At 36.3% G+C, this 26,123-nt stretch overlaps 1 protein-coding gene across 1 annotated transcript in view; it reads left to right on the top strand.

The window, feature by feature from the left end:
• Positions 1-1,024: 1,024 nt before the first annotated feature.
• LOC125241816 (neprilysin-2) overlaps positions 1,025-26,123 on the top strand; it is an 80,970-nt gene continuing 55,871 nt past the window's right edge. The window contains exons 1-2 of the mRNA XM_048150460.1: positions 1,025-1,247; positions 23,894-23,947. Of these exons, the coding sequence (XP_048006417.1) occupies positions 1,237-1,247; positions 23,894-23,947 (65 nt within the window). The 5' untranslated portion in view covers positions 1,025-1,236. The remainder of the gene's footprint in view (positions 1,248-23,893; positions 23,948-26,123) is intronic.

Raw genomic sequence — 26,123 nt, 5'->3', positions numbered from 1 at the left:
GTTTCGTAACTCGTGTCGATTTAAAACAATCCCTCTTCGGTCGTGTTTTAATTTATCGCCACTCGTTTCGAACTTCCTTTTTTACGCACTTGTATCGTAATGTACTATTATCATTAATGTTCCAGGTTTTATGGAACTGTTATCGGATACGTTTTTGCACATGGTGCTGCGGTATTCTAAACCATTACATGTGTGCCCGAAAAAACATACCTACGTAATAGAGCAAGAAGTAGGTAATAGAATTATTGATATGCATCAAGTGGTTAAACTAATAAAAAATACTTAATTTTTTAGCTATCTTTATTTCAATAATAAAATGTACAATAAATTAAATTATAAGCTAGACAAATAAAAATAAAATTAAATAACCTAAATTAAAAATAAAAATAAATTTAGGGCGTTTGTTTATTAAGATTTACATTATTTTTAATTTAGTTCATTTAATTTTAGTTTTATTTGTCTAGTTTATAATTTAATTTATTGTACATTTTATTATTGAAACAAAAAAATACTTATTTTGACTTTATACTATAGGTACTTTATACTGAACTTGTAAATGGGTAGGTACCTAATTTGTGTTGCGAATGTTGCGATACGAGGTAACTAAAAACATGGACGCGTCTGCTTAAGTATGCAAGTAAGTATGTATGTATAGTAGTAAACATGGTAAATATTCCTCACATGTTTTGAAGGAATTGGAGCATTTCTGTGAGGAAGTATAGTACATAAATATCTACATGTATGGCACGGACATCCTTCGTAAAGTAGGGATGTACTTGTGTCTGTTTGTAAATATAGGTAGGCGACGTAGTAGTAAAGATAGTTTACGTTTCGCAAGAGAGACAGGAAACTGCAAGGAGTCGCAGGGAGCTGTAATAACGGAGGCTCCGGCTTACAAATCACTGTTGCACATTCCTGGTCCCACAGGCTCTCAAGGGGAAAAGCAAACCTGTGTAAGTAGCAAGTCCGAGAAGGGGCTCGGCATATAAAAGTGATGGTGTGGTTGGCGCGTGACTCAGTCGGCCCTAGTCGACAGCGCAGCAGCGGCCGCTTCCTCGACTACTACTCGCAAGCAGGCAGGTGAGCTCGGAGCCGCCTCCTAGACAGAGTTCGGTCCGCGCTTTCCTCGACCGGCGGTAGTTTCCCTGACCGCTCAGTCTCATCTTGCAAGGCGCAGACTGTGAACGTCGCTCGGTCGCGCCGCCCGCCACTCGCGCCGCGCTCGTCCGTCGCCGCATGTCGTCCGCGTAAGTGTTCTAACAACAAAAATAAACAAACGGACACTACTTCAATGAGGTAAGTTCATAAATCTGCGTTGGAAGTGCTAAGTGTATTGCCGTTGTGCTTTGCGATTTACGAGTTGTTTTTGAGTTATAGTTACTTTCAGCTATTTGATTTCTAAGACAATAGAAAATTAACTAAGTTAAAGTGAATAAGTAGGTGTCTTTTAATAATTACTTAAGTATGTTTTTTTAATAATTACTTGTAATTATCATTTACGTTAGCCCTGCAGTAGGTAATATATATTATACAACTTAATTGTTTAATTGTAGGCCGCCACTCATATTAACTGTTTGACAGCGTAGTTGCGCTATGGATTTGTAGTATAGAAAGTAACTAAAAGATAAATCAAATATTAATTGTTATTTCACTTAACATAATTCCAATTAATCGCAGCCAAGCTTTCAACCATTAAGCCATAGTAACTCATTGTCAATCGCATTAATAATTAAGAAAAAACCTAAAGTTCATTGGCTATACTGAAACTTAAGTGAGAGGTGTGTGATTAATGTATGTAGCAAACCTAAATCTATGACAACTTAAATGTTCTTATTACCGTAGCAATTGAAAAATGATTAGTGCCTTACGTACTTTATTATCAATCAAGACAAGTAATTAATAGTGAAGAACCAAATAAATATCAACAATCTTCTTGTTTTGCCGTTGAGGCGAATAAAATTACACGCTTACGTATGTTTCAACTGATAAGGATAACCATATTAAATTCTGCCTAAATATGATTATATCTGTTTTACTGATTAATGCGGCGTCTCTATTAAGTAGTATTACAATTATCAGCCATACTTATATTATAACATCAATAATAAGTAAGTATCATGTTGCAAAAGCTACGTTCTGAAAAACTTTCGTTGAGTTATTTGCCGATGTTTGATCAACGATCGGCCTACCAACAGTAGCGATAAATAATATTTTCACCACGCGAACTGGTAAAAACCTTATTGATTCTTCGAAAAATTGCATTGTATAATTTCATACAAACTTTAACTTAAGGCAACAGCAGCGAAATACTATAATGGAAAGAAGCCCTCCTTTGGGAATTTTAGTTAAATATAGGTACCTACTCGTGTTACTGACTAGATTTATAGAAAAAAAATTGTACTTTAAGGACAACTCAGGTAAAAGATATTGCGAAAAAATCTTTAAAATCGAAGTACCGCTCTCGACTGTTTCCTCCTCCAAAACTTAATAAACAATCGGAACGAAATTTGAGAATCTGAATAACAATGAAATTATCTGTGTCCGTTAGCGTTTCGTTTATTTTTGCTAATTATTATGAATTTTGAACATCACACCTTTTTTTTACGCCATAATCAGTTTGGCAGTTTAGGAACATTTTTTATTTGATGGGCCCTAGCGCCTTTAAAAATAAGAATATCAAAAAAGCAAACGGTCCGACACAGATAAAAATAATAATAATCTGTGTTGATAGAAAACATTGCTCTAGTTTCAAAAACCAAGGAGGAAATAGTCGACAGCGTTCGTACGGAGAATTGACCGCTCCTGTTGCGTCTCAAGCTAGCTCGTAGGATTTATCTATAAATGATGCTTTTGAAACATAAATATTAAATAAATTGATTTAATTTTATTTATGTTGGTGTGGTGAAAAATTTTGTTTTTCACTCTGTGGCAAAGTTTGTTTGCTTTGAAATGAAACCCTTGCAACGCTCAAGATTCCACATTCTAAACCACTCGCTACGCTTCCGGTTCAATATCTTTTGCTTGTTCGGGTATCAATATTGGCACGTGCGGTTAAATAACAACTTGCCGGCATCAACGATATCATCCGAAGGGCCTTTGTCAGTGTCAAAGTCCCAGCCATCCTTGAGCCAGTCGGCCTGGCAAGGGACGATGGCAACAGGCCCGACGGTATGACTCTGGTGCCTTGGAAGTTGGGTCGGCCTCTGGTGTGGGATGCCACGTGTGTTGACACACTTGCGCCGTCCCATCTTCAGGGCACCAGTGGTGGTGCTGGTCATGCGGCGTCTGTGGCCGAAGACCTCAAGCGCCGCAAATATGCTACCCTTGGCAGCAGTTACATTTTTGCGGCGTTTGGTGTGGAAACACTGGGGCTATGGGGGCCAAGCGCGCGTCAGATGTACAAAGAACTAGCGGCGCGCCTTATTGACGTCACAGGTGACCAGAGGGCTGGCCAATATTTTGCTCAACGCATTAGCATTGCCATCCAACGTGGCAATGCGGCCAGCCTTCTGGGCACACTGCCCGGTGGCAGCGCCTTGGGCGAGGTTTTTTATTTATAAGTTATTTTAATTTAATCTAATTTATTTTATTTATTATTATTTCTAAGCTTATTTATAGTTGTTATGTTGTTTGTTTCTCATTAAAAAATCATCTTTCAAATAGGAATAAAATATTTTACTTGTAAAACAAATAACTATTATCTTCTTTAGATCACGGTGCCTCATATGTTAGGTACATTTATATTTACATAGATATATAGGTAATATGGTCTCATTCTACATACAATATACCTTCGTTTTATTTTCTATTATGTTGTTAGTTAGTTTTTATCAAGTTGACTCCTAGATTTTGATTTTAGCCTCGATATTCTTTAACACCGCACTTTCCATGAAGTTAGAATTGTAGGTGCATGCATGTGATTAAATGTCCATTCGTCAATCTAGTGTATAAAGAATGAATAATGAAATTGCATCACTCTTCGTAAACAACAAAGATGTTTTTCTTTACTCGTACAGTATGTATGACTAGTTTTTGTTCCTTTCGGTTTTAAAATATCTACTACATATCTTATACACACTCTATATTAATTGAGTTCCTCGCTGCTTCAATCAAAATACAAAGCTGAACTAACCAGAGCTTTCGTAATAGGTAATGTACGTCTTAGAAGCGATTCAAATGACATGGAGAATATTCATGAGGTTAATACAATTTCAGATGAAGTACCTACTGGAAAGGATACCTCTGGTAGCGTTAACATTCAGTCATTATCTTACAGCTTCCAATAACGGGGGCTATATTTTTATGCTGAATTTTAACACGTTTTAATCAAGGCTAAACTTTAAATTTATTTTCAATTCTATCTATATCGTCTAACTACATAGGAAAATATAGTATCCTGCCTCACAGAAAGATTCATAAGAATCAGTTAACTAATTAAAAACACCGAAACGAGGGCTTTTTGTTAAAAATAATGTTTTCCTTCAAGGTCCCTTTAACCTCTGCGAATCGTGCTTTGCAGTCTTTGCACTGCATTGTTATGATATGCTTGAAGGATCCTACGTTGCTGTACTCTAGATACTGTATTTCGGCACAAATTTACCATCATTACCTACAGAAAACCGGCCAAGAGCGTGTCGGGCCACGCTCAGTGTAGGGTTCCGTAGTTTTCCGTATTTTTCTCAAAAACTACTGAACATATCAAGTTCAAAACAATTTTCCTAGAAAGTCTTCATAAAGTTCTACTTTTGTGATTTTTTTCATATTTTTTAAACATATGGTTCAAAAGTTAGAGGGGGGGGACGCACTTTTTTTTCCTTTAGGAGCGATTATTTCCGAATATATTAATATTATCAAAAAATGATCTTTGTAAACCCTTATTCATTTTTAAATACCTATCCAACAATATATCACACGTTGGGGTTGGAATGAAAAAAAAAATCAGCCCCCACTTTACATGTAGGGGGAGTACCCTAATAAAACATTTTTTTTCCATTTTTTATTTTTGCACTTTATTGGCGTGATTGATAATACATATTGGTACCAAATTTCAACTTTCTAGTGCTAACGGTTACTGAGATTATCCGCGGACGGACGAACGGACAGACAGACATGGCGAAACTATAAGGGTTCCTAGTTGACTACGGAACCCTAAAAATAAATAAAAACCAGATCAGTGCGAATCGGATTTGCTGACCAACAGTTCCGCCCGTAGCAATGTTCATACATTTATCTAAGCGCACGGTAGGGCGCAGGCCAAGTGCCAGCAACAGTCCGCGCGCATGCCGTGCACTATTTACACGAACCGTTTCGACCCACTTTTGACCCCGCTGTAGCTCAGTACCTATTGCAAGTACAGAGGTAAAATTGTACCTACGTAATCATATACTAATAACAAATTTCATAGATATAGCGTCAGTAGAGCTGAGCTAACTTTGGCACTCATTCACTGACCAGTAATCAAAACCTTTAGGCCACTTCGCCCACTTCCAATTGTCTTAGCGTTATGAAATCTGGCACACAGGTCGTGTTTTATAATACCCATGTATATTAAGAAATTTAAGAAGCTCAAGCGTGAGTTAGCCAGCTCAATTTAATATCAAATTTTTAATAAAAATATTTATGAACTAGTGATACAATGAGAATACGATTAGGGTATAGGAGGGGTTGGAACTTGGCAGGTTTTTATGCTGTACGTACCGCCAAGTTCAAATTTAGAAGAATTCTAGAATGGAGCACTGGGTGTGGTGGCGTGTCTTGGGAATGGCAAATGTTTACCAGTGAATCGGGCTGTTGATGAAGATGATTATGATCGATTTTAAAGTACATCTAAACTTGGCATTGGACTAGATTTCAATCCTTTTTTAGGCGAACAATTAGCTTTTTAACAGGTATGTTTTAGGTGGGATAGTCTTATTTTCATTGAGAGTCGAGATTAACGTTTATTACGGTTTAAACGGCCGTAGTTATACATTTTATGTAAAATTTTAAATTCGTAACTTATGTGCTAGATGTGTTTCCCGAAGTTTTGAAGCCTTCGAATTTACTCTTCGTACATGGAAACGCACAACACCGTCTTGTACAAGTCTATGCACAGTTAGCTTACGAACCGCGAACTCTCGTGTGCATAATAATTAATAATTTTAAATAAGGTACCTAGTGTACCTACATTATTATTTTTTTCGCTATGAATTTTATGGTTCGTTTTCTGCGATTCTATCTGCATGGATTCCTATGATTTATTTAAATTGAACTTTAATCTAAATACAAAAAAAAAAAATCTAACTATTGGTTTAGGGTTCCGTAGTCAACTAGGAACCCTTATAGTTTCGCCATGTCTGTCTGTCCGTCCGTCCGTCCGTCCGTCCGTCCGCGGATAATCTCAGTAACCGTTAGCACTAGAAAGCTGAAATTTGGTACCAATATGTACATCAATCACGCCAACAAAGTGCAAAAATAAAAAGTGAAAAAAAAATGTTTTATTAGGGTACCCCCCCTACATGTAAAGTGGGGGCTGATATTTTTTTTCATTCCAACTCCAACGTGTGATATATTGTTGGATAGGTATTTAAAAATGAATAAGGGTTTACTAAAATCGTTTTTTGATAATATTAATATTTTCGGAAATAATCGCTCCTAAAGGAAAAATGTGCGTCACCCCCCCTCTAACTTTTGAACCATATGTTTAAAAAATATGAAAAAAAATCACAAAAGTAGAACTTTATAAAGACTTTCTAGGAAAATTGTTTTGAACTTGATAGGTTTAGTAGTTTTTGAGAAAAATACGGAAAACTACGGAACCCTACACTGAGCGTGGCCCGACACGCTCTTGGCCGGTTTTATTTTTATGTATTTTACAGTAGGAAACAAAAAAAATGAATTTTCAACACTAACTACCATAAGGCTCGCCTTTCAAAAACGTATTAGATCGTGTAGAACCAAACTTCTAACTCTACAAACCAGGTACTTACTTCACAAGTTCACACACTCTAAAATCAAGAAGAGCTTATCTCAAAATAAGAAGAGTCAAGAACTATTATTTTACTTTTGCAATCTGTTAGATGTCAGTCAATCTCTTTTTACCTTTAGTAAATTTGAGTATCTTTCCTTTTATATGAATTATTAATACCAAGGAAGGTTATCTAATTATTGTCCCAGATTTGTAAGTTCACTTTTTTGACACATTTGTTTTGAAGTAGGTATGTTGCGATGTGGCTAAGACGTATCGTTTGCCAAATCTAACGATTAATTTCGAATTGGTTGAATCGATTAGGCCCCCTATGTACAAGGAGGTGCTTAAACAAATATACGATTTCTATCAACTTACTGAAATGTCATTTGAATCGAAATGACTGACTTTGCCACAACACTAGTTTAAAAATAAAAATGAACTATAAACTATTCTTATGTACAATAATTTGATAAATATTGAACAGTTTTAATTATAATAAGTACCATACAATTATAAAATTAAAAAAAAAACAATTATTACTACATATATAAGGTCCTAATTTATTAGTTGCAGATATTTTAACACATGATACTTTACATTAAAATAATTAACTTTAAATATAAATTAAGAAATCTTTTCATGTAACTTTTTTGATTTCATTTTCCTAACAAAAAATTAATTATAATTTCGTCTAAAAAAAATCATCATGTGCATTATCACATGTCACAATAACACTGTCTGTCATGTCAACAATTGTTTGTTGTAAATGTCGTAAAGGTTCGGCGGGAAAACTGCACATGTCATTGAAGTGGCCAGTTACAGTTAAGTGGTACGTAAAAGAGGTACTAGAATCTGTTCAATGAGTTTTCATTTAATAATCACATAAACAGGGTGTTTTTACGTAGCAAATTTGTTTTTCCGTTTTCTCCAAAAAAACATCGTAAAAGCTATAATGTTTCACGGTTTAATATACTCCAGAGACCGAGTACTATCAGCTGTAAAAATATCTGCATCTAATAAATCAGCACCTTATATATAAAAAAAAAGGTAGGATACCTAAAGGAACCCGTTCTGGGCCATGCCGGGTCCAAAGGTCCCCATCACGCTAGCAGCGTTACCCCGCTGTATGGCGATGGAGACCTGTTGGACAAGCCGTACGAAGTCATAAGTGACTTCCAAGGCAGAGTACTTCAGGCGTTTGTTTTTGGCGGCAGTCTCGGCCGCTGAGCCTGCCGTCGATACGATAAATGACATAATAAGTAAATCCTGGGTAATAAATTTTATTAATATCGTAAAATACTCAGTACTCACTAACGAAGATCCGCAAAAATGTAATATGTGTTAATTATGTTTAAAGTAAGCGAAATATTGTTTTTAAGTACCTGCTTGATTTTTTTAAATATGATTACAGGATTTTATTTAAAATTTCATTAGGTTGCGCGAGTTTACGTTTTGTGGACGCTGTCATGTGTCAAAAAGAGGTTCTTACAAATCTGGGACAAAAGCTTAAATTACTACAACTGTCACTCACGTGTTGAGATTTTTTTTAATAACTCGATAACCGTAGTTAAGAGTTATAAAGCTAGTTTCTTTGAGAAATTAATTTCATTTGCCCTACAGAACCTTCCCTTAGTGCGTTTTCACATATCCGATCCGATATCGGACCGATAATCCATACATTAGGTACAGGCGCCATCTTGGATTTTTAACCGCCGCCTCAAATCTCTCAAGGAAGGTGGTTCTCAATTCGTCTGTATTTTTTTATATTTTTTTTAATGTTTGTTCCACGATACCTCCGTCGTTACTGGACCGATTTTGATTTTTTTTTTGATTGAATGTATATGCATACATATTGGTCTCATTTTATCACAACCCAGTTCTGATGATGGGATCCTGGAGAAATCGAGGAAACTCCTCAAATCTGAAAGGCACACATAAGGTGATTTTTGTGTTTTTTAAGGAACAGCATGCATTTACGTACGGAACAGTGACATTTGGTGCAGTGGAACTGCTGATGATTGTCAGAACGGAACTCCTCAAATCTGAACGCCACGCCTTTAGTGACTTTGGTATTTTTATAAGAACAGCATGCACTTACGTCCAGAACAGTGATATGTGGTGCAGTGGAACTGCTGACGATGGTCAGAACCGAACTCCTCAAATCTGAACGGCACACTTATAGTGACTTTGGTATTTTTTAAGAACAGCATGCACTTACGTCTAGAACAGTGACATTTGGTACAGTGGAACTGCTGATGATAGTCAGAACCGAACTCCTCAAATCTTAACGGCACACTTATAGTGACTTTGGTATTTTTATAAGAACAGCATGCACTTACGTCCAGAACAGTGACATTTGGTGCAGTGGAACTGCTGATGAAGATCAGAATGGAATTCCTTAAATCTGAACGGCACACTTATAGTGACTTTGGTATTTTTATAAGAATAGCATGCATTTAAGTTCAGAACAGTGACATTTATTTAGTTATGTTTGTTAAGAATATTGAGTTTTCAAGTCAAATTTTGTCAAGCTTCGATTTCTTATAATCGGATTCATGAGGAATTGAGGAAACTCCTCAAACCTTAACGGTATACGTATATTAATTTGTGTTGCCATCATATAATTAAAGTATGAAAAGCACTTTTACAAATACCCACACACTTCTACATAATCCAATATTCGCAAGTAGCTTTCACTAGAACCCCAAAGGCGGCGGTATTTTTTTCTTAAAAATTATTTCCATTGAAATCCTTCCGACATCCGATATTGGATCAGATAATGTGAAAACGGACTTAAAGTTAACGGAATTCAATAAAAACAGGTTGTACTTACATATATGTATATTTACAATAATATTGTACATAAAGATCGCTTGCCATGCGTCTAGTGCATAATCTACTTACTCGTAGGTACATTAATTATTGGCAATAAACCGATTGAGTGGAAACTTAAGCATTGTGAGGGTTGCAAGGCATAAAGAGTAAAACACGCAATTTTTCACCATATAAAAGCAAAGGAAATACTAACTGTAAAACAAACTAAATCAAATTCAACAATTTACGAAATATTGAATCTACCAGACAATTTAAACAGGTTCCAATTAGTATGAAATTACTTTGTCCACATGTGGATGAAATACAACTTTCTCATCCATTTACTTAAATCTAATTGTTGTGGTGAAAATATTACTTAATGCAAAAAAAAAATGAAAACAACAGCTTGCCAAAAAAATGCGAAATTCTATTATTTACATAACTTAGTGGTACAAACTACAAATAAATTTAATAGTTATTTGTTATACAAGGGGGCAAAGTTGTATTTTAACGCCGAGTGTGGAATTTAAAAACGAGCAAGTGAAAGGATTCTATAATTGAACCACGAGCGTAGCGAGTGGTTCGAGAATAGAATCCTGAACTTGCGAGTTTTTTAACACACGAGAAGTAGTCTTTATGTCTTTATTACTAGATTCACCTACTTTCATCAATTTTAAAGCAGTTAATTTGCCTTTATTCAAGGTCAAATTACTTTACCCACTAGTGGATAAAATGCGTTTTTACCCGCTGGTATTAAAGGACAAAACACGTGTTTCCGAGCTAGTGAGGGGAAAATACATAAACAAACAAAGTGACTACCGCTGGGCAGTGTGCTCAGAAGGCTAACAGTACTTCTTAGTAAACAGTCGACGAACAAAGCAACATCTTGGGAAACTCTCTTCCTGATTAAATTACCTTCTGGCAGGACTATAAAATTACTACAAGCAGCCCATTATAGTTATGTAAAGTGTTTGAAGTACCTGGCTTGTACATTTAAAGTTAAGCTCTAAGTGATCTGATATATTTTTGTCAGGCGAGCCTTATCTCTCTCGTCTCGTCTTGCAACGTCTTACATGAAAGTGTTTTGGCGGAATTTCACTTCTTTTTGTGAGTTGCTTTTGACAATCTTCGCATGGCTCGTCTTGGCAGATGAATGTTGATGTTAGTACTGTGACCGGCACGTGACGCGTAACTTGATATACGTTATACAATTTCCAGTCAATCTGATATTATTATCATTAGGATACATTTTTTGTCTAATTACGTAGAGAATGAAATCGTATCTTTCGTATTAGTTAATTCGAATAATGCCAAGTCTGGCCATCTGAGTCAACTCTCCCTGTGTTGCTCTATTACCTTACGACTACACTCCATAGCTCCTGGCTTGCCTGCGTCATATTTACACCTCTACTCGACCATAAAAATGTCTATATTTTCCGAGAGCAATCCATCCCATCATCGTAAAATGCGTGTGGACGTCGGCAGTAAAAACAGCAGTGTCCTATTAAAGCAACATCTTACTGGTACTACAACCACTTCTAAAAAGTCTCGAATTCGAATATACAGGTAATGTTTAAATGTTAGGTAATAAGACAAGTTAGCCATAAAAGTAGTACTATGTCATCATAGAGTACATTCACCTTCATCAGATAAATCGGAGAAGCCAAGGTCTTCACAAATATCTTAACAAGTTAAAGTGCCTACCGATTATTTAAGTATAACAAGTTGATTTGAAGTTTTAACTTTGAGAAATGTATTAAATCAATCGACCCAATAATATAATTTCAAAAGTTTAATTAGTGTTTGACAATACCAAGATTCAATTATTAAAAATAGGGAAATTCACTGCCTTTAATTTGTGATTCTATGTACCTATTATAAAAAATATTTCGTGCGAAACAGTGATATGTACTACTACAAACAGAATACGAGGGAGAGTAAATAATAAATCCTACTCATATTGATTGCGGTTAGACTCCAGGGAATCACGAGCTTAGACAGAACAAAACGAAATCTGAGATGGGACATTCATATGGAGAATGAAAAAGCCGAGAGAGCTGCAGGCTATAGAGCAGGTCAACTTATTCAGCGGGTTTGTTTTGCCATAACATATACGATAATAAAAAAAAACAATTAAAATCACAATCGTATCGTTATATATTTTTTCAAATTTATTTTTATGTATACAAACTTCAACTCATACTGTCTTATTTGGGGATGGACGGTTTGAAAAAAAGTCAACAAAAACACTTATAAATTGATAACTACTACCAATGATACTGTACATAATAAACAGTATTAGAACAACAGTCACCACTAGAAAAAAAAATTACTATTTAATTTAATATCGTTTCTATCGATTCATAAATACTATGCAGGTAAGTGGTTCCCGTGCAGAGTCTGCTCCCCAGCGGAACCACTTTTGAATAGGTACTAGGGAATGCAATCCCGACTCGGGATTGAAAATTCGGGATCCCGCGGGATTAGAAATATCAATCCCGCGGGATCCCGGAATTTTCGGGATCCCGACTAGTTTTAAAAAAAAAATTCGGATGACTGAAGAAGCCAATAACTGCTTGTTTGTGATAATTAGTTTAACTAAAATAACATATTACTTGAAAGAAAATAAAAATCTTTATTCTTTAATCTTACTAACTAAATAATTATCAAGTTTTAAGAAAATTAACATAAGTAAATTAGGTAATCAATACAATAAGCATATTTCAAGTTTCAAGAGAATTAGGAAGTAGTTACCTACGAGTGATTTTGAAAATGACTCCTTAAAAAACAAAAGGGTACCTATTAATTGTGTCATCTGCTAAACGACATCTTATGTCCGTAGCAATGTACCCAGCTGCTGAGAATGCCCTCTCTGACTCTACACTGGTTGGCAAGTGCAGCACGTAAATTTAAATCCTCTGCAATCACTGAAAGAGGCAAGGCAAGTTTTCTAACGCTGTTTGGCGTTCCTGCCGCTCGCGGCCGTCAGTCAGCGGCTCAGCGCGCCGCTTGCGCCCCGAGTGGACGTGTGTAGCGTTGCTGACCACTGCCGCCCAATCCCGTCAATCCCGAACGGGATCTCGTCAAATTATGCGTCGGGATTGATCCCGAAAATTTACACGAGATCTCGCGAGATCGGGATCCCGCGGGATCGGGATTGCATTCCCTAATAGGTACCCATTATTTCGTCTCCTAGTGCAGGTACATCCATAAACATTACAGGTAAGTACATCATTTTATTGATTACGGTATTAGATCAGCACACAATTATCCCGTTTTTTAAATAGGTAACCTATATTATTGAAGAATCCGGGATCACGAATCATTTTACTACTTTGTCGCCAAGTTTTATTTACCTATACAGGATTGTCAAATTCATAGTAGAATTAACGGTTAGCGAGTTAAGATGACGGACGTCACCGGACGGACGACGAGGTGAAAAACTACAACGCAGAAGCGTTAATATAAGATACAGAAACAAAATAAACTGTTGGCTGCAAGCTAGTTACCGACGACGGGATACAAGTTTCCTATTGATGTAAATGATCGCCACTTAATGCCACGAGGCACCATGAGATTAAAAACCGGATTAGTGTATGTATTATTTCGCATTACAGTGAAGTAGATGCGGACTTCGTCCAACCCGGCGTTCCAAGCACGCTGCATCTAAGAAGCGAATGACATGGTCTAAAAATAAACAGCTTTTTTTCGACGAAGTTTCGAAATATAATTTCAGTTTTATCTATACATATTTAGAATAGTAATTCAGCACGGGAAGCATGGTCGCGCGATAAATGATAAAACATCTGGCCGTCCCTATCGCACTTACTAATAGTGCGATAGGGACGGCCTGATATTTTATCGTCTATCGCGCGACCATGCTTCCCGTGCAGGGTGTCCCATATGTCATTTTGGTGCGTTGTTTCATCCGCTTTATTAACCATACATGCTGACTGTATACTGTATAGCACCCACCACATGTACTCGTACAAGGTACACCGCTTTATTTGAGCGCGCTTAAAGTCACCCACAAAGCAACAAAATCATGTACCTAATAACATCCTGACATCATTCCGTCCGTCGATCCGTAGTCAACTAGGAACCCTTATAGTTTCGCCATGTCTGTCTGTCTGTCCGTCCGTCCGTCCGTCCGTCCGTCCGCGGATAATCTCAGTAACCGTATAAGCACTAGAAAGCTGAAATTTGGTACCAATATGTATATCAATCACGCCAACAAAGTGCAAAAATAAAAAATGGAAAAAAAAATATTAGGGTAGGGTTACCCCCCCTACATGTAAAGTGGGGGCTGATATTTTTTTTCATTCCAACCCCAACGTGTGATATATTGTTGGATAGGTATTTAAAAATTAATAAGGGTTTACTAAGATCGTTTTTTGATAATATTAATATTTTCGGAAATAATCGCTCCTAAAGGAAAAAAAAGTGCGTCCCCCCCCTCTAACTTTTGAACCACATGTTTAAAAAATATGAAAAAAATCACAAAAGTAGAACTTTATAAAAACTTTCTAGGAAAATTGTTTTGAACTTGACCTCTGGTGTTTCGGGTGTCCATGGGCGGCGGTGATCGCTTACCATCAGGCGACATGTCTGCTCGTTTGCCTCCTATCCCATAAAAAAAAAGGTTCAGTCGTTTTTGAGAAAAATAAGGAAAACTACGGAACCCTACACTGAGCGTGGCCCGACACGCTCTTGGCCGGTTTTTTAATATATTGCGATAGCAATTTGATAAATAAATTCGTCGGGCCTTGAAATGAAACCTCACCCTAGCAAAGATCAAGATTCCATTCAAACGACTCGTTACTAACTATCTACAACTTTTACCCTTAAAACAAATAGAAATGTAATTATCATGAGCATCTTTACGAAAAAAATACATGGTCAAAAGGAGAGCTTCAGAGCACCATCTCAATACTCGCAGTAAAGTACAAAATAAATTATCTTTACCGCACCACAAAACTGTTGGTTACAGAGTTTTAAAATCTCAGCAACCAAAATCTGGAACGACCTGCCTCCACGACTTAGAAATAATATGTCCCAAAATACTTTTAAAAATAAACTGTAACCATTATTACTCTTCAAACAGAAAAATACTTAATCTAATCAGTTTTTAACAACTAACAGTAGTAGTTTTTTAGTCCTTGCCCTCAACTAATACTTACTGTTGCTCTTTGTATGTCGCTTGTTTATTATGGTGCTGCCCTTTCTATCATAAATTTAATGTAGTAATTAAGTTAATATTACGTCTTATGTCTGCTGTCAATTTACTTGTATAGTGGCGGTATTCTGCAACTGTTTGATATTTGTGCTGTCACTAATTTTAGTCATTTTACTTAATTAGTTTTAGGTCCCACTGAAAATCAGCGCCTCGGCTTGCCGTAGCAATATGCTGAGTAGACTCCTAATTTAACATCTAGATTGTGTTGTATTTATCCAAACTGATGTTAAATTAAAGAATATTCTGTTCTATTATGTTATTGTTTCTAATTTTCACTTGTGTTGATAAAAACTTCGTAAAAAGTGTTGATACGGTATTGATTATCGACTACAGTTTCAATTCGAATAATCCATCTCAAGTGTCTAAGCTAAGATAAAGCCAATATCCGCAGAATTCTTATTAATCGCTGGACGTTGATAGTTCGTTCCACGGTGCAAAAATGATATGTGTACCCATAAAAATAAAAATAGCGCCTATTATTCCACCGAAACCATTGCACGAAAACAGTATTGGCATAAACAGTTCGCACCGGCCTCCAGCAGAGGCCTGGGTAAGCCATTGAGACAATCGTTTACGCTCCGTAGCGAACGAAACTCAATTTACACACTAATATGGAAGAGTGGTAGAGAGATACCCACTATACGCTGCGGGGCATGCGTGAACGATGGGCACGTTGGCTAAGCACCCTGTTGCCGTGTGTAGACGCCACCGCGTCTTGCCGACCTTATTTCAGCAATGATCTCCGGGACTGCGTCACAGCCAAGACGTGGAGTGCCATCTGTTCGATTAAAACTCAATTGAATGACGTTTATGGTTATTGAATATTGATTTGTTTCCATTCTGACTATAAAAGCATTGATAGTGACTACAGTTATTTGTTTTCGCTGCTTCAGTGCGTATGCGTACATATGCCCGTTGTTTCAGTCCCATTATTCATGCATTTTTACATCGTATCGTAAAAGTATGACAATAATAAGGACATTTAAGGGCATTTGTTTGTGTGATCAATTTACTCTTTTTAATACCTACTTGTATCAAAGTTATTGGCGATCTCTCTGTACACTTAACATGACTGCTTATAAATGTATTTATGTAAATACGTATGTTTTTCTTATCGAAGTACCTACTCATAGAAAAATGACAAGATTTGCTGGGTTCGGAGCTGATTAGTGATCCATATTATTATTTATTTTATAAGGCGGCAAATCTTTTATTTAACCGCTCGTGCTAATATTGATACCCAAGCCACTGAAAGAATCGAATATTAATTGGTTGGTTCGAGAAGTAGAATCTCGACGTCGCGTCGCGATAGTTTCAAAGCGGGAAGGCTGAACAAATTTCGCCACCGAGTGAAACAACCTTTTTCACCACACAAACACGAGGAAAATACTAACCGTAAAACGTCTAACAAAACATAATCCAAAATTAATAATGTTAAATTAATGTGTTGTGTTCCTGCCGGGGAGTAAGGCTGCCAGAGCTCAACGAGGGTGCGGTGTGCTGGTGACGGAAGGACCTACGGAACTAATTTGTTCCGTCTATTGTCCTTTGAATCGTCACGGCAACCCAAACCCTCCTTAAAGCTTGTACACTCTTTTTTGCTGTGTACTCAACACAGCAAAAAGGAGTGTACACATTTCTAACGGGTTGGCAATGCGCACGTGACACTCCTTGAGTTACAGGCGTCCGTAGGTGACGGTGACCGCTTTCCATCAGGCGGACCGTATGCTTGTTTGCCACCGACGTAGTATTAAAAAAATACCTACAGCGAGAAAATGTCGCCAGTATCCTTGATACAATGCCTCAAGGGCCTATTTTAGACAGCTAGCTTTTAAGTTTAGTCTTAGTTTCTTATATAATTATGTAAGTACTAGCTTTTTCCCGCGGCTTCGCTCGCGTTGGAAAGAGATAAAAAGTAACCTATGTCACTCTCCATTCCTTCAACTAACTCCACTTAAAAAAATCACGTCAATTCGTCGCTCGGTTTTGCCATGAAAGACTGACAAACAAACAGACACACACACTTTCCCATTTATAATATTAGTATGGATGTTCATGTAAATAAAGACAACCAACATTCTACCAGACAACGACATCAGGTTAAAACTATCAAATAACTTTGCACACCTGTGTATAAATCGCAACTTTCTTATCCAAGAGAGCCTTTAGGTACGATTTGGTGTGGTGGAAAAATATGTGTATAAGTATTTCATAAAATTGAAAGCATACTTTCAGGGTGACAACGACGGAGTGACTCTTAATAATAACATTTAATTCTAATGGTAAATTTGTCAGAGAAAAGTAAATACTAAATAGACAATACTCTTTGTTGTACAACATAAAATAGCACAATTTATTGTTTGCGTATTGCTTGGGCGTAAGTATAATAGATTGCCATCAGCATCACATACTATACACAACTCACATGATTAAAACAAAATAATAGAGTAAATATAATGAATATGAAACTATTACTAATAGGGTTGCTAGCGTAGTGCAGCATTGCTGGTGCAGATTTGCAATAGCTGAAATGTATTGCTGTCCAAATTAATAACTTAAATATCCTGTAACCTCTTGCATTACTACGTCTATTCTAACTTCCATCACACCTCGGACACTGGCGATCAAATATGTATATGAAAGAGGCGCGTTCCTTAACAGACAGTCTAAGCTCGTGTAGGTGAACACGTACTATGCTTGTATGAGTGAGATATGACAGGTCGACTATTCGCGTTTTTGACAGGCGGTAACTGTGAGGTAACCGAGAGGGGGTGAGCGACACTTTCAGCGGGGAGTGGGAGTACGCTAGTACTCTTTATTATACTGTGCTTCCATGCTAACTTTGTAGTTGTTATGACTTATTAAGTTATTATTCTATTGTATGTCAAGTGTGCATATCAATATGTGTGTGTGCATACTCAGTCAAGTTTCAACGGTCAAAAAAATGTATCTATATTTTCGGTATGAAACTAATTTACATAATAATAAATTAAAAAATGTACGTAATAGTTGAATAATTTTTAAGAAAAAAAAAACCGCCGCCTTTGGGGTTCTGGTGAAAGCTACTTCCGAATGTTGGATTGTGTAGAAATGTGTAGGTATTTTTTTAAACTGCTTTTAATGCTTTAATTATTTGATGGCAACAAAAATCAATATACGTATACCGTTAAGGTTTGAGGAGTTTCCTCAATTCCTCATGTATCCCATTATAAGAAATCGAAGCTTGACAAAATTTGACTTGAAAAGTCAATATGCTTAACAAATATAACTAAATAAATGTTACTGTTCTGAACTTATTGCATGCAGTGCTGTTCTTATAAAAATACCAAAGTCACTATAAGTGTGCCGTTCAGATTTGAGGAGTTCGGTTCTGACCATCATCTGCAGTTCCACTGCACTAAATGTCACTATTCTGGACGTAAGTGCATGCTGTTCTTATAAAAATACCAAAGTCACTATAAGCGTGCCGTTCAGATTTGAGGAGTTCCGTTCTGACCATCATCAGGAGTTCCACTGCACCAAATGTCACTGTTCTGGACGTAAGTGCATGCTGTTCTTATAAAAATACCAAAGTCACTATAAGCGTGCCGTTCAGATTTGAGGAGTTCGGTTCTGACCATCATCAGCAGTTCCACTGCACCAAATGTCACTGTTCCGTACGTAAATGCATGCTGTTCCTTTAAAAACACAAAAATCGCCATATGTATGCCTTTCAGATTTGAGGAGTTCCCTCGATTTCTCCAGGATCCCATCATCATAACTGGGTTCTGAGAAAAATGGGACCAATCTGTATGCATATACATTCAATCAAAAAAAAAATTCAAAATCGGTCCAGTAACGACGGAGATATCGAGGAACAAACATTTAAAAAAAAATACAGACGAATAGAGAACCACCTTCTTTTGAGAGATTTGAGGCGGCGGTTAAAAAGTCTCTAAAACACGAGCCAGACAGTGACAGTAAAAACACCTAAGAGCAGCCTAGAAGTTCCGTACATTATATCGATTCTCGTCAATATTTTATGAAATAACAGGGACTATTGCAATTTGTAATATACTTTTTAAAGGTCGAATATAAATTATTGTGTTACTCTGCCCCTTCGAATACCATTTAAAGCTAAATACAAGGTGAGTTCCGCCGGTCCGTTGGCTCAAGTTATCCCGGCGGACGGAAAACTGGACGCGACCAGGCGATTTCACCGCCGCTTTTACTTGAAGATATCATAACACTACTACCAACTCATACGAAGTACATATACATATACGAGGGCTGTTTGATAAGTTTTTTTAAAAGTCAAAAAACATCAGTATTTTTATACAAATTACATTTATTTCTCAAGATAGTCTTCCTTAAGGGCCAAAACACTTATTCCAACGAGTTTTTAATTTTTTGATCCCCTCCAAAAGACAAGATTTTTCGAGGTCTCCAAAAAAGCCGTTCACACCTGTACATACTGTCTTCGTTTGTAGGTGTAAGGCTGACTAATTGAATAAATGGATGAAAATACTGGGACTCAACGAAAAGGAATCAGAATCACTTTATTTGTGAAAACATAGACCTATGTTTTCACAAATAAAGTGATGTACATATTACTTATAGGTGGTAGCAGTATATGTTGTTTCTCTATGTTTTTCTCTATGTTTTATTATTTTTGAAATTGTGAACCATACTTGCAGTACATACTATAGTGGGGGGTTTTACATGGATTAAAAATATTAAAGATATATAAACGTAGCCTCATTTTGGAATGTTATTTCACCGTCCGCCTGTGTTAATCTGGACGGATTCTCTAAAGGTTTCGTTAGCAAATTCGATATACACACTTCTAGTCTAAAAGAAAAATGAACATGAGTATTGAGTGTGCTGACCTTTCAACTCTGACCCTAGGACCCTACATTTTGGTATTGTGTCATTGTCTTAAAGTACTTAAACTAATTTGTAAGCAGCATTGTTGCCGCAAACCAACCTTAATCCGGTTGAAGATTTAGTTATATTATGCTAACTAATGAGAGAATCAATTAGTCCAGCTACTAACATTCGTTGTTTTTATTATTTCTCGTGTTGGTTTTTATAGCGCAGATCATAAAAGTTAAAAAGAAGTTTGCGCAATCTGGAATTTCAGTTAAGGTGACGCATCGTGAAACAACAAAATCTAAAAATGAGGCGTTTAATTCCTTCTAAGTTCCAATCTAATAACTAGCTCTAATCATGATACGCTGGTTTATTTTGTAATACATTGCGGCACAAGCAGCTCTACTGTTTAAAGTAAAAAAAATACCTAATCGAAAATTCAAAAGTACCTACTGTTTTATAGTTTGTGTTATGTATATGACCAATTAAATATTTTTTAAGAAAATAAAACCGCCGCTTTCGAGGTTCTGGTGAAACTTGCAAATGTTGGATTATGTAGAAATATGATGATGATGTATTTTTTAAAACTGCTTTGTAATTTAATTCATTAAATTAGATGGAAACAGAAATGAATATACGTATGTTACCGTTAAGGTTTGAGGAGTTTCCTCAATTCCTCATGAATCCAATATCCGATTATAAGAAATCGAGCTTGAGAAAATTTTAAAACTCAATATATGCTTAACAAACAACAAAGAGAAACAATTCTCCTAACAAATAAATGTCACTGTCCCGAACGTAAATGCATGCTGTTCTTATAACAAAACCAAAGTCATTATGAGTGTGCTATTCAGATTTCAGGAGTTCCGTTATGACCATCATCAGCAGTTCCACTGCACCAAATGTCACTGTTCTGCACGTAAATGCATGCTGTTCTTATAAAAACACAAAAATCACTATATGTATGTCTTTAAGATTTGAGGAGCTCCCGCGATTTCTCCACGATCGATCCCATCTTCAGAACTGGGTTCTGATAAAAATGGGACCAATCTGTACATATATACATTAAAAAAAAATCAAAATCGGTCCAGTGACGATGGAGTTATCGAGGAACAAACATAAAAAAAAATACAGACTAATTGAGAACCTCCTCTCTTGAGATTTGGGCGGCGGTTAAGAATAGAGGTACTCGTAAAATCGGTCCCATTTGTGCTTATAATGAAAATTATAAACAGTCACATTATAGGCTTTTCTCTTCTATACCCGGCGTTGTTGTAAGTTGAAGGAGATGCCATGAATTTTACAAAATAATACTTTTGTATTTTGTAATTCCTGAGATAAATCGATATCTCTGCCGCGAAAATGTACAATGCGTCGCCTTAATTACATCCGCGTAGGTCGTATATTATACTACTATTTATATATAGGGTGTTTTAATGAACGTAATACAAAATAAGTGATTCCGACTCTATTAACGACCAAGAATATAATGCACGTGGTCTTACAATTCTACGTAATTAAATTTTGTTAATTTTCTAACAAAATAAATAAATTCAATTCTTGAAATGTGGTCAGTCATTGTGACGTCATGGCATGACGTCAGTTGTAGGCGTCTTATCAGTTATCAATGTGTTGATTTTTGTGACAGGTAACATGAATGTATTTTCTTCATAAAATGTTAGTCTAGATAAACAAAAAGGTGAGTTTATACTACAAACTAGGTGCGAACTATTTTCTCTTAACAACCAACCTAAAAATGAGGCGGTAGGGTAACCATGTTGTGACCAAAACAATAGGATTTAAGGAAACAATGATACTAAAGATTATTAACTAGTTTAACAACACGCGACCTAACATAGTGTTTTAGCAATAGGAAGACGAGTTTGAAAAACATGTTTTGTATTACGTTCGTTGAAACTGTATAACCTATGTGTAAATTCTATTCTAATAAGGAAGCGGTTCATCAGACATTATAGTCAGTAAAATGCATTTAATACACAATCAATAATACTTACAGATTTATCACCGCGGCAATGACTATCGTCTGGAGATGATTATAGGGTGATTCAAGTGCCTTTTTATTTGTTTCTCTTCCATAACAACCGTTTGTTTACTCGTAGTTATTCAACACCAGAACTACATACTTCAGATAATGAGATAATTCCTAGGAGATCAGATAAGCGGTCTTAGAATGTTATTTGTAATTTAGTAGTGCCATCATTGAAATAGGTTTAAGAATATCAAACCTGAGTCGACCGTCAAAAGAATTACGCAATTAACCCGCTAACAACGCGTAAGCGTTTTGACATTCTCGGAAACTGCTCACGAACGCTTTAGCTGGAGTAAAGTAGGAAACAGCTCATTTCGCATCACATGCTGATATATCAGCTAATCAATCTCATTGCGCCGGCTCCGGTCACTTACTGGGTACTTACCGAATGTTTCATTGCTAAAATATAGTTTGTAAGTAGGTAGCTAACTTAGATGTTTTTCTTGCGACTCATCAAAAAGCAGATATTTAGAGTTCTCTAAAGTTGACACAACGCAGAAGTGGCTCCTCTGGTGTTATATGTCTTATGTCCATGGGCAGCGATGACTGCTTCCCATCAATCAGGTCGTCTGCTTCACATCCAGGCGGCAAAAAATGATAAATCCAAAATTGAATGTTATCATCAATAACTACTCAGTTATACTCCATCTCCCTATTAATGTTTACCTGTAGTACATACTATATTGCCATCTTTATAAAAACAATGTAACCTAAGTACCTACTTTATTATCCATGGCACTGCGTAGCTATGTGAGCCTAGATTATACTTATACAGCCGTCACGCGTTACCAATAAGCCCCAATTCTATCTATTGTCTCCATTGGAGGTTCTACCTAAAATACCTGGATATTGCATCATACTCGTCAATAGCGGTGACCTAAAGGCCCAATTGTATCAAAGACTAACAGAAAGGTGCCTTGGAACAATATCCGATATAGCGAGTTACAATCTAGGCTGCAATTTCCTTAGTTGAGGTGCTTTGTGAGTTGAATATTATTGAGTACCTATTCAAGATTAAACTGCAAACTTGTTAGCATCTTAGGCGTCATTATGTTTTTAACTGTTTATTTATCTCTGAACTAATCATGTACTTATAGAGTCAAGGAGGGATCGCTTATTACGATTACCACTGTATGTTACTTTTTGCTACTGAGCCTTTGTTCCTTTAAGTATAAAAGGTATCTATGAATGTCCGCTTTATACGTATTGTCTAAGATTTGAAAATAAATATAACAGGACTTATATAATAAATAAATGGCTACTGTGCAAATATAAAATAACTAGCTTTTGCCCACGGCTTCGCTCGCGTTAAATTCGAAAATTACAGAATGCTCCATACAAACTTCCACCCCCCATGTTTAGGGAAGTGGGTGTTTAGAAAGAGACAAAAAGTAGACTATGTCACTCTCCATCCCTTCAACTATCTCCACTTCAAAAATCACGTCGATTCGTCGCTCCGTTTTGCCGTGAAAGACAGACAAACAAACAGACACACACACTTTCCCATTTATAATATTAGTATGGATTTGTTCGTAAATAAAATGAAGTATATGTTTTTAACGATAAGACTTTATAAATATTAAGAATATGTATGTAGTACCTAAATATCCGGAATCGGTTGAAAAACATTTCAAGAAAGTCACATAACTATTAAACAAGTGACATGGCCGTAACAACGTAGTCGCGCTTGATGTGGACCGAACGCCAATTTGTATGTGAACTGTAGAAAGGTGAAAAAAGGCAATTTAATAACATACATGTACAATCAGCCGCAGTGATATAGTACCCCTTAGTACCTTCGATGTAGGAGAGATTCTTTGTTTTGGCAGCAGCTGTACGAATTAATCTTTGTAATTTTTTTTTTTTTAACTATTTTAGAAAGTAGGTGGTATTAATTCTAGACGGCTTCCGCTGGCCACGGCAATATATTGTTTATTTTATAACATAAAATTTACTTTTCTTATGTTATGCTAAAATAAGTTTTTTGTTACAGTGCGGACGGAGAATACATTGCTACAAATTTCAACAACATGAGAAACAACGTCAAGTAAGTTATAATGAATCAATATGTATTACTAGATTTATTTATAAAATCAGTACATGTGTTGTATAAAAACATAAAACGAAATTATACTACTAAACTTAATCTAACATGGAATAAATATATCTACACAAAAATATATTTACAAATAAATAACCTAACCACAAAATTAAAATTTTGAAAAGACCCCCGACCGTGACATAGTACACCGATTTTCATGAAACATGGCTAATAACACTCCCGACTAACTCAGCTTTCAGACAAAAAAAACTAAATCTAAATCGGTTCATCCGTTCGGGAGCTACGATGCCACAGACAGACACACACACACAGACAGACAGACAAACAAACAGATAGACAGACAGACAGACAAACAGACAGATAGACAGACAGACAGACAGACAAACAGACAGACAGACAGACAAACAGACAGACACGTCAAACTTATAACACCCCGTCGTTTTTGCGTCGGGGGTTAAAAACAGGAGCAAGCTCGGTGTCGGATGGTAGGGTGCCCAGAAGGCTGGTAAGTAGCATTGCCGTGCTGGATCGCGATGCTTATCCGCTGCTCAAGAAACGAACCAGCCCTCTGGTCACCCGTAGCATCTATGAGGCGCTTCGCCAGTTCCTTGAAAATAGAGTGTGCTCCGAGTCCCCAAGGTCCAAGGTTCCACCCCAAACGGCTCAAACATGCAACCAGAGTCTATGGTCGCATATTTGCGCCGTTTATATTACTTATATACTTATTGAATTGAAACAATATTTTCAAAAACATAAAATCGCAACCTGAACCTGTCTTTAAATTTAATATCCTTTACAAAACGCGCTGGTCAGGTGCTGGTCAGTGTACTAGGTATACTAATTAAATTTATACATACGAGTATAGTTTAAATGAATATTTAAATACTAACATTATATTTATTTTCACCACACCAACTGATAAAAGCTTATTTTTCTATTCGAAAACAGATAGCAAAATTGCATTTTATCCACATGAGTGCAAAGTAATTTCATACTTTTTATCCACATGAGTGCAAAGTAATTTCATACTTTTAACTTGATATCTTGAGCTGACTGGCAGAAATTACCTATAAATGATGATTTTGAATTATAAATATTTAACAAATTGATAGATTTGATTTAGTTTGATGTTTTATAGTCATTATTTTGTTCGTGTTGGTGTGGTGAAAAATGTTGTAGGTATTTCTATCGGCGGCAAAGTTTGTTTAATCTTCCCCTCGCAACGCTCAAGATTCCACTTTTTGAACCACTCGCTACGCTTGCAGTTCAATATTGGTACGTGCGGTTAAACAACAACTTTGCCCCCTTGTAAAACAAATAACTATTTCCATTTATTTGATATTATCTTTTGCCTCGCACTTATTTTTAATTATTGACGCAGTTTAATTTTCATAATTATGTGTAAGGGAAGTTCGTTTGTCGCATATGATAGTTATACATAATATGTAAATATTATTTATCAATACTAATTATTTATTCCATTGTTGTGACAGACAAGGCCAATTATCGTAATTTAATTTCGTGCCTATATTAGGAATAGGGCGTATTTTTGCAACGTTCTGCCGCCAGAGTGCAACATATTCTAAACCATACTTACAGCAAGTTAATACATAATACGCATTAAACCATTTTTCAGAAATTTCCCTAGATACTAAGACAGTGCTGTGATGCCTCAGAGACGGTTTATTTACAGTATGGAGTCTAGAAAGAAATATTTTAGTTGTCTTTTACTAGGAGCCTGCCGCGAAATGTGAATGTCGATGTTTCGTTGCCTGCTTCTCTTTTATGATAATTATGAGGCAGTTAGCGGAATTTCATTGTATTTATTTCGCCGTAGGTCCTCAGTATTTGTTAGTGGCGCTCTCTATACGCAGAATTTCACGTAATCTCTCATATTGACAAAATAATAAGTACAAAATGATTTCCACAATATTTGCAAGAATTTCACACAAGACATCCTGACTATCAAAAAATATATACCTAGTAAGTATTATGTTATGAAATGAAACAGTCTCCTCTTCGCGGCACCTTACCTATAATATGATAAACACATTACTTAGCACCTCCAAAACAGGGAATTATTAAACACCTCCTTAAACGTCGTTAAAATCGAGTATTAGGTATTAGACCATATTTGTACTAAAGATATTCCAATTACAAG

The sequence above is a fragment of the Leguminivora glycinivorella genome, chromosome Z (genome assembly GCF_023078275.1).
Source record: "Leguminivora glycinivorella isolate SPB_JAAS2020 chromosome Z, LegGlyc_1.1, whole genome shotgun sequence".
Classification (NCBI taxonomy): Eukaryota; Metazoa; Arthropoda; class Insecta; order Lepidoptera; family Tortricidae; genus Leguminivora; species Leguminivora glycinivorella.
The sequence above is the reverse complement of the archived record's forward strand: the minus strand, read 5'-3'. Positions and strand labels throughout refer to the sequence as shown.